Source organism: Mastomys coucha, unplaced genomic scaffold, assembly GCF_008632895.1.
Source record: "Mastomys coucha isolate ucsf_1 unplaced genomic scaffold, UCSF_Mcou_1 pScaffold12, whole genome shotgun sequence".
Taxonomy (NCBI): domain Eukaryota; kingdom Metazoa; phylum Chordata; class Mammalia; order Rodentia; family Muridae; genus Mastomys; species Mastomys coucha.
Genome location: NW_022196894.1, coordinates 397,723 through 407,202, shown reverse-complemented (window position 1 = coordinate 407,202; position 9,480 = coordinate 397,723). Strand labels below are relative to the sequence as shown.

General features: G+C 50.4%; 1 protein-coding gene across 6 annotated transcripts in view; it reads left to right on the top strand.

The window, feature by feature from the left end:
- Positions 1-9,251, top strand: part of Slx4 (SLX4 structure-specific endonuclease subunit) — a 24,492-nt gene extending 15,241 nt beyond the window's left edge. For 5 of the 6 annotated variants that reach the window (XM_031360977.1, XM_031361000.1, XM_031360997.1 and 2 more), the window contains 4 exons: positions 670-2,894; positions 6,719-6,821; positions 7,408-7,821; positions 8,179-9,251. In XM_031360977.1, coding sequence (XP_031216837.1) covers positions 670-2,894; positions 6,719-6,821; positions 7,408-7,821; positions 8,179-8,530 — 3,094 coding nt within the window. In that variant the 3' untranslated portion in view covers positions 8,531-9,251. The remainder of the gene's footprint in view (positions 1-669; positions 2,895-6,718; positions 6,822-7,407; positions 7,822-8,178) is intronic. The other variant, XM_031361002.1, reaches the window with a different exon arrangement.
- The last annotated feature ends 229 nt before the right edge of the window (positions 9,252-9,480 follow it).

The window sequence follows — 9,480 nt, the reverse complement described above, 5'->3', positions numbered from 1 at the left end:
ACTCAGAAATCCGCCTGCCTCTGCCTCCCAAGTGCTGGGATTAAAGGCGTGTGCTACCACTGCCCAGCCCAAAACTTCTTTATATCTTTTAATCCCAAATTGATATCAGCATCCCTGAATGGTACATGATAGTTGGCTAGAATGGATGCTTGCAGGGTGCAGAGAGCTGAGTGAGGAATTATACTTGGCATGGTGGGGTGATAGCCCATGGCCTCAGCACCCTGAGACACAGATACCACATGCAGCCCCTCGATGCAGTTCCCCTGCATTAGCTAGGCGTCCTTCCTCCTCATCTCAGGTTGTGGACCTCCTTGTGCCTTTTTTGAAAAGCTCAGTGATGGTGGTTTGTGATACACCAACTGGGTTTCAGAGCCTTCTGATAGGTGGTGAGCCAGGCCTGTCAACAGTTTTGTCTGCTGTGGTTTTTCTCAGGCACAGTCTTGAGTGGCTCTTAGGGCAGCTTGCGCTGGATTGCCAGCTGAGCCTGACACACCTTCACTCTGTCATCCCAGAGTTAAAGTGCCATGGGTGCTGACCAGAGTGATGACCAAGTGCATTCTGGGACAAGGGGAAAGGCCACAAGGAAAACATCCTTGTTCCTTTTTCCTGAGTCTGCACTGGCCACCTGTCCTCTGTGTAAGCAGCGATGATGCTGTGTCTCCATTGCAGGTTTGGTGTGAGTGACCTTGTCCAGCTGTGTGAACAAGTACCTGCCATGGCGGACTTAGAGGGAGAGCAGCTAGAGGCCAGTGAGGATTGTGAGAGCAGAGCTTTCCAGGAACTTCTGAGGTCGGTGTGGGTAGACAAAGAGGAAGAAGCAGAGACTCTGCTGAACTCCGAGGTCCGTGAAGAAGAAAAAGTGGATGAAGCAGAAATGGAAGAGATATATGAGTTTGCAGCGACACAGAGGAAGCTGCTTCTCCAGGGGGAAAGAGCGGCAGACACAGATGGGAGCACTCCCCAGCGCGGGGAGGACAGGCCAGTATCCGAGCCTTCCCTGGCAGGTGTCCAGAGTAACAGACAGCTAGAAAATACAGAGCAAATGGAGTCATCTGGGTTAGGAAAAGAAGAGGCACTAGCCAGCTGGGAACACGAAGGAAGTTCCATTCCACTGCAGGACCAGTGCCCAGCCTGGGCAGGGAAAGCAGAGGCCCAGGATGCACTGGAGAAGGCAATTGACCACCCCAGCTTCTGCAGCCCTTCTGACAGCCACCAAGGGAGGGGGAAAGAATACTTGCCTTTTTACCCAAACAAGGCCCATGACTGCAAACAGCTCCTTCCATCAAATCCAAGAGTGTCATCTGAACTGTCACAAATAACAGTTGATCATGAAGAGCAGAGTGACCATGTCAGGGAGAGGCAGGCAGACATGGCCCAGGCACCTACTCCACACCCATGTGGTCTTCTGTCACAGTCTTCTGTGGGTGGAAGTCCCAGCCAGTCACGGCTTCACCCACACCACACAAGCAATTTGTCCCCCTCAGTGTCCCAGTCACACAGTAGCATTTCCAAAGTGACGCCCCCAAGCTCATTGTCTCCAGTTACACCAACTAAGCAGAGGAGGGACAGTAACATTCACACATTACAGAAAGATGCTGGCCACCACAAAGGCAAACAAAGTAGCCCCATATTGGGACGCAGAAATAGGGGCATCCTGATTTCCCCAGCAAAGTCTCCACCCATTGACCTGACACAGTCAGTACCGGAGCCCCTGAGCCCCAGGGCCCAGAATCCTCTGCGTCACATAAAGGAGGACGAGGTCATCCTGTTACTGGATTCAGATGAGGAGCAGGAGCTGGAGCACACCAAGACAGAGTCAGTCTCTAAAGATTCCCCAGAAGGAAGGAAAGTTCCAGAAGTTAGCCCCAGGTCCTCTGAACTGTTTTCAGTCATTGATGTTGAAGAAGATCATGAACATTTCCAAAGCCCACTGAAGAGAGAGGTGGGGCTGCAGCAGGGAGAGGAGGGGCAGCTGGGAAACCAGTCCACGCTGGGCCGCAGAGACATCCCCTGGCTGTTCTGCAGCCAGAAAAACAGCCTGGATGAGGACAGCACTACAGATACCTCTTGGCTGGTGCCTGCCACTCCAGGGGTCAGCAAGAGTCGTGATTGCTCATCACAGACTCAAATCAAAAGCCTTAAGACCAGAACTCTTTCAGATGAAACTGCTCAGCACACACCCAGGCCTAACTTAGACCGTAGGACTGTGCTGGAAGCAGCCCAGCAGTTCTCTGTGATCATGCCACACACACAGCCTGTTACTCTAGGAGCCTCTGATAGTGGGAGACAGGCCTATCGAAGCCCTTCCCATCCCTACCTCAGGCGCCACAGGGTCTCCTCTTCACAGCCATCATGTTCTAGCCCTGATTTTACCAGGTGGTCCCAGAAATCCTTCTCACCTAGACCATGCCTGCCAAATCCGCCTGCAGCTGATGATGTGGTAGAAGTTGGGGACAGTGATGATGAGCAGGAGGTGGCTTCCCATCAAGGAAACAGCAGCCCCGTGCTAGATGTTAACCCCCCATATCCCATGGGTGACTACTGTTGGAATGAGCCTCTCTCACCAATTCCAATTGACCACTTGAATCTGGAGAGGACCGGCCCCCTGACCACAAGCAGTCCCAGCAGTCAGGCCCCAGAGGCTCTGCACAGTGATGACTGCCACTCCCCAGGACTTGACACCACCCCCATCCGAGGAAGCTATGGTGCTCTGAGAGAGTCTCAGGAGCAGTCCTCACAGGCTGGCTCTCCAGAGAGCAGCAAACTGAGTGTCCTTAGCCAGGCTCTGTGGGACGACTGGGACGAGAAGGAAGGACAGTCTCCAGAGGCTCCACCTGTGGCCCACGTGCTGAGTGCCAGAGCTCGGAAGCCAGACAGGAAGCCAGAGACACCAAGTGAGTGCCTGTGAGGCCTGAGAGAGGCCTTGGCCTGCACTGCTCATGCTAACGTTAGCTGCTAGCTAGCGGGGGATGTGGAGGTGGGGGTGGAAAGACGTGCTCATCTGGGCAAGACCCTGCCTTTGCCCTCCCCGCCCCCCACCCTCCTGTAAAGTAGGAGACATGGCTGTCTCCCTAGGATAGACTAGTAAGTATAGAAGCAGCAGTCAGCCTTCTCTAAACCTGCCTGGATCTCTATTCCAAGTCCCCTTGAGCGAACCCTCTGCCAGTACCCTGACTCGGCACCCAGAGGTTAGCGCTGTCGGCAGACATCCCCTTAAGATGGACACAGTGAAGCTCTTTGAGAAGTTAAGTGCATGTGTAAAAGGTCTAGCTCAGTGGTAGAGTACTTACGCAACATCCATGAGGCCCTTAAATTCAGTCCCTGCACGACATGAACACAAAAGTTAAACATATATGACACATGCATGTGACTCTAGCCTCAGGACATAGAGGCAGGGGGATCAGAAGTCCAAGGTCACCAGCAGTAGTGAGTGTAGCAGTGAGTCTCATGCCAACTCTTTCTGTCTTTAAAAATAGCTGACTGGGGCTGGAGAGATTGTTCAGCAGTTAAGAGCACCGACTGCTCTTCCTAAGGTCGTGAGTTCAAATCCCAACAACCACATGATGGCTCACAACCATCCATACAGAGATCTGATGTTCTCTTCTGGAGTGTCTGAAGATAGCTACAGTGTACTTAATATAATAAATAAATAAATCTTTAAAAAAAAAATAGCTGCCAGTCGGTGGTGGCGCATGCCTTTAATCCCAGCACTTGGGAGGCAGAGGCAGGCGGAGTTTGAGGTCAGCCGGGTCTACAGAGTGAGTTCCAGGACTGCCAAGGCTACTCAGAGAAACCCTGCCTCAAAAAAACCAAAAAAAAAAAAAAGCTAACTGTACTGGCATATGCCTTTTAATCCCACCACTCTGCAGGCAGAAGCAGAGGCAGATGCAGGCATTATTTCTATAAATTCAAGGCCAGCCTGGTCTACAGAGTGAGTTCTAGAATAGCCATGGATACATAGTGAAACCCTACCCCCGCCCCCAAAATAAAGTATAGAATTGCCATAATCAGTCTAGGTAGGGTGATGTACATCTGTAATTCCAGAACAGGACATAGAAGCAGGGGCATATCAAGAATTAGGTCAACCTAAAGTGCGCGGCATGACAAAACTCAATCTAAGGAAAAAGAAAGGAAGGAAGACAGCAGAACACATGCAAGGACGGAGTTTTAGTCCAAAGATGAGGGTTGGAGTCCAACCGCCAGACTCCACATGAGAAGCTGGGCCTGGTCACGTATGGTTTGATCCCCACATAGGGACATGAAGACAGGAACATCCATGGGGCTCACTGGCCAGGCAGCATAGGAGTTTATCATGGTCATACACGCACTCTTACACACAACAAGAATAATTTCATAGAACCCAGAAATTCTGTTCTCACTTATCCAAAATAGTTGAAAATTAGTATTCAAATAGATAACCATTCATTCACAGTAACACGTCACAACAGCCAGAAGGTGAGAAAAGCCCAGCATGATGGAATGTTTCTGACCGACCCGTGCTGTCTGCATATGACTGAAGATGTGATGGGAAGGCCAGAGGAGCTAGGCACTCTGGTCACTCCTTTCTTTCCATAAAATACATAGAATAAAGAGGGCTGCAACACAGACTGGAGCTTTCCCAGGGAGGAGGCAAGGCAGACTGCTCACCATGTACGAGGTTCTCTTTGGATTCAGAATCAGGTTGCCCAGTAATGTAAACACTAAGTGGTAGGTAGTTCACTTTAAACTTTTTATATCAATCTCATATTTTTTTAAAGAAATGGGACAATCTACTGTGTACAGTGCAGTGAGTACTTATCATGCATGGTGGACTCCACCCAGCACCCAGACACACAGCTCAAGTGAAGAAGAAGGTGTGGGGGAGTGGACCCCCCCCCGGCCCCACCCCAGACAGAAGGATGTTACTTCCTATGCATTCCAGTCTTTCAGAAAATCAGAAAAGCTACAGCCTCCTGGCAGGGAGGACAGGACACTAGCTCTGCTGGGCCACCATGCTGTCACAGCCATGCTGAAAGGGAGTGGAGGCAGCCACCTGCTGCTTCCTTCCCAGATCCCCAAGGGCTCTGGGCTGCTGACACCCTCCAGTGGCTTGAGAGCCCAGCAACCCACTGCTTCTGTTACAGGGTGCCTGCAATGCAGAATTTGCATTTCTCAGCAGTTCCCAGGCAATACCCAGAACCACTACAGGAGACTTGAGACTCACACGGACTTTGGTCTGAATCTGAGACATGTTTCCAGGCCTTCCAGGCAAACCCTGAGAAATGACAGGAGGTGTCTCCAGCCTCTGCAGCCAAAATGAGAGGGCTGGCTAGCTTGTTTCTAGGGTTCTGTTGTTTTAAGGCAGGGTCTCCCTCTGGGTTCCAGGCTGGTATGAATTTATCATAATCGGCTTCCAAGTCCTTGGATTACAAATGTGAGTGTCAGCCCCGCTTGTAGTTGTTATGAGCAGGTGGGGTTTTGTTGTTTGTTTGGCTTGGGCTTTCTTGGACACTGAGGAAATTCTTTTGCCTAAACTCAGTTTTGAACCACTAGACCTGACATCTCCATTAATCTTTTGTTTTGTTTTGTTTTTCCAGACAGGATTTCTCTGTGTAGCTCTGGCTGTCCTAGAACTCACTCTGTAGGCCAGGCTGGACTCGAACTTAGATATTTCCTGCCTCTGCCTCCTAAGATTGGGATTAAAGGCACGAGCCACCCTGCTCCCAAGCATTTTTAAGAGGATATAGATACAATGTATGATCTTTTGTAACCAATTCTTAGCACAAGTTTTTCAAGATTCTTCCTTCTTTATTATAGCTAAATACTATATCCACTCATCCATTAGTAGATATTTGGGTTGTTGTAACTAATCCTGCTTTGTGTGGATGGACATAAATTTCACTTCTGGTATAATTAGGTCCAGGATTGCAGGTCATGGGAGCTACCCTTTTAGCTTTCCCTAAAAGATACTGCTTCATATTAGGTCCCCACAAGACGTGTGTGAGGTGAAGGTTCCAGTCCCCTCCATTCCTGCAACACATTTCATGTTTCCTGTCTAGTGGCTATGAAGTGTCACTGCACTGTGTTTTTGAGTCAGCATGTCTGTTTATGTATCTTTTATGTATTTTAGTGGCCATTTGTGTATCTTCTTTGGAGAAATGCTTGCCATGTCCTTTGTTTATTCATATTTTTCTTTCATTTATTTATTGTGTTTGTACATGTGCATATGCCACAGGGTGCGCACAGAGGTCAGGAGACAGCAGTGGGCATTGGTTCTCTCCTTTCCCTGTGTGGTTCCCAGGAACTGAACTGAAGTTATCAGCCTTGGGGGTTGGCACCATTACCCACTCACCTACATCCCCCAGCCTATGTTTTCTTTATTGTTGAGATATAGGAAGACTCTGAGAGAGCTTGATAGTTCTCAGGGCTGCCAGCTGTCTCTGCTGTCACTACACATCAGGATATTCCTACGTGACATTAGATGATGTGCTGGGCTGTTATGCTAAAAGGCTCCAGGAGCCTGTTCACCCGAATTACTATTGTGTACATGGTGTGGTTCTTGATAATTGCTGTATACTGCCTTCCAGTGGGAAGGAACAGCTCAAATGGTGAGGGTGGTCTCCTTGGGCACAGTGTTGACTGGGGTCTATCCTTTTCCATGGTGATATTTCCAGGGCAAGAGGTGGTAGCAGACCCATGCCTCTCACACTAAGTCATGTGCTTCTCATGCTTTATCCAGAAGGTGCTAGCCAGAAGAAGAAGTTGCCCCCCAAAGTGCCTATAACTCCAATGCCAAGGTATTCGATCATGGAGACCCCGGTGCTGAAGAAAGAACTGGACAGGTTGGTAGTGTTTCCCCACACTTCCTCTTAGGTGATCTCCTGTGAATAACCAGCACCTGTCCTTCAGGGAGGCGCAGCTGGGAGGTGCAGCTGGCCCTTAGCATGGGAGCCAAGTTCTGTGGTTTGATCTGCATGGGCTTAAGTAGAGTGAGTGGCTGGGCTTTTCTTAACTCTTACTAGATGTTAGCTCCAGAAAGCTAACAAATGAAACTCCTGTGGGTTACTTCTAAGAAGTAGGTATTCCTGCTCCATGCTGGTAGAAATGGAACCCTAGCCATGCCAGCCAATTAAGGAGACTTCATTTTGTAAAACTGTGAAAACTGTCACATCCCAAGCAATGCTGCTCAGTCTCTGGTACTTGGTAAAGTCGGTGTTGTCACTGTCTCCAGGACACTGTGGGAACATCTCCGGCATGGATAGCCTTTAGGAGAGGCTTAGTTGGCATGTGGCCACATGGCTGGCTTTACATGCCCGAGAGAGTCAGGCTTGTAAGATCTGCATCCATTCAAGCCCCATGTTACTCTGCAGCAGAGTGTAGTGACAGCTGCACTGTTAGATGCTGAAGTTCATCTGTTTCCACATGCAGGTTTGGAGTTCGTGCTCTGCCCAAACGCCAGATGGTTCTAAAACTGAAGGAGATTTTCCAGTACACTCACCAGACTCTGGAGTCAGACTCTGAGGATGAGATCCAGTCCTCCCAGATACCCCAACAGGTACCTGGTAGCCAGGCATCTACCACTGAGACCTGCAACCCTTCAAGGTCAGGAAGTTACACTCAGCTCAGGGCCACTGCAGATCTTGGGACTCAAAGATCCAAGGGCTCTACTAAAAGCAAGAGTCTTCAACATCAAGAGAAGCAGCTCAGTGAAAGTATTTCCCAGCCAAATAGGTTGCTAGCTGGGGAGCCTTCATGCCCTGATGGCAATGCCCAGCTCCCAGCCTCCCAGGAATCCGTGGCTACCTCTGTGGATGGCAGTGACAACTCCTTTAGCTCGCAAAGGTAATGGAGGCAGCAGGCTCAGTCCCATCATGTGTCCTTTGAGAGGTGGTCTGAAAGGGCTTAGGGAAGCCTAATGGCCAGTGTCTAAAAGCACATTGATTTCTGGGCTCCACAGGCCTAAGGAGCCCTGTAGTGTACTTATATGCCTGAGCTTTCTGGATGGGGCTTGGGGAGGCAGATCCCACCTAGACTGGCCTGGCCAGGGAACCAGAAACCACAGAGACCCGTAGGACACCATCAAGGAGTCCTGTCATGTCAGGCCCAACAGAACCATGAAAATAGTCATTCCCTCAGAGGGGTTCCTGGGCTTGGGGACTGTAGAGAAAGGGTGTCACGTAACATCATTGTTCTCTTCAGCTTGTCTGGTGAGTTTGGAGCTGCCTTTGAGTCTTCAGGTGAAGACAAGGACGACGGGGACGGGGTCACTGCATCACAGGTAGCAATCCGGGCCGCAGACACAGAGGAGGCGGTGAGGCGCTACATCTGCTCCAAGCCTGCCCTGCACAGGAAGGTCCTGATGTACCAGCCTCTGGAGCTGGCTGAGCTGCAGGCTGAGCTGAAGCACAGTGGCATCCCTGTGGCCATGGGCAAGCTGCTGGACATCCTGGATGCTCAGTGCATCACCTTCACGACTGCCGCAGCCCGAAAGGAGAAGCTCAAACAGAAGAGACGACAGCCCTCAGGCCGAAAGAAAAAGGATCAGAAATGACAGGCCTCCTCCACCCAATAAATCTGCCAGAGGGCCAGAGCACCTAGTGTAAGTCAGGCCTCCACGGTATGTCATAGGACACGGGCCTGTGTCTGTGTAAAGGACAAGAACCCCAGCGTACTTTCCTGCACTTCAGCTCCATGTGTCAGTCACCCTTGGACTCAGAGCAGGCCTTCCCCCCTCAGCCAGTGCCAGTTTTCCACCTTTGGTCCAACCAGGGTCCCATCCTGTGTGTTGCTGTGGCAGTGGGCCACACCAGCGACCAGAGCAAGACCCAAGCCTTCTTCACTTGCCTTTCTGTGGTCAGCACCCCCAAGCACAGCTGCCCTATAGTATATTCAGGATGGGCATTGGGTCCAGCCTGCCTTCCCAGCATCAAAACCAGCCCAGCTGCCATAGCAGACCAGGCACTGATGGGCGGCCTGCATCCTGTTGTGGGTGCTCCCCTGCTCTGTGTCCACTCAGATACTTGCCACTGTCACCAGCATTCTTCAAGTAGGGCCAGCATAGCTATGAAGACCCCCAAAGTAAGCATGCTGTTTGTGGGCTCCACCCATTTGTGTTAAGCATTCTTGAACCAGTGTGGACTCTGGGACCAGAAAAAAACCAGAAGTTTGGGTTTCCTAAGCCTGTGAATGTCCTTGTGTGTTTTAAATACAGTGAAGTTGTTTTATATAATGTGCAATAAAAACAAAGAAGGCTTTATTTAAAAATAAATAAACTAGGCACTCCTCTCTGGGAAAGCCATGGGGAGCACACAGTGAGCTTGGGCCCCTCTGCTCTGCCCCAGCACCTTTGCACGTGTTCTTATCTTGAGGTGCCAGGACCACTTACTGTCCGCTGACCTACGGTTCCTTGAGAACACTGTCTCTGTGTACATCACACTAATGGGGTCCTCACGGGCACTAACTCCTGCTGCTTCTGCTCAGGAAAGCAGGCCAGGGACAGTC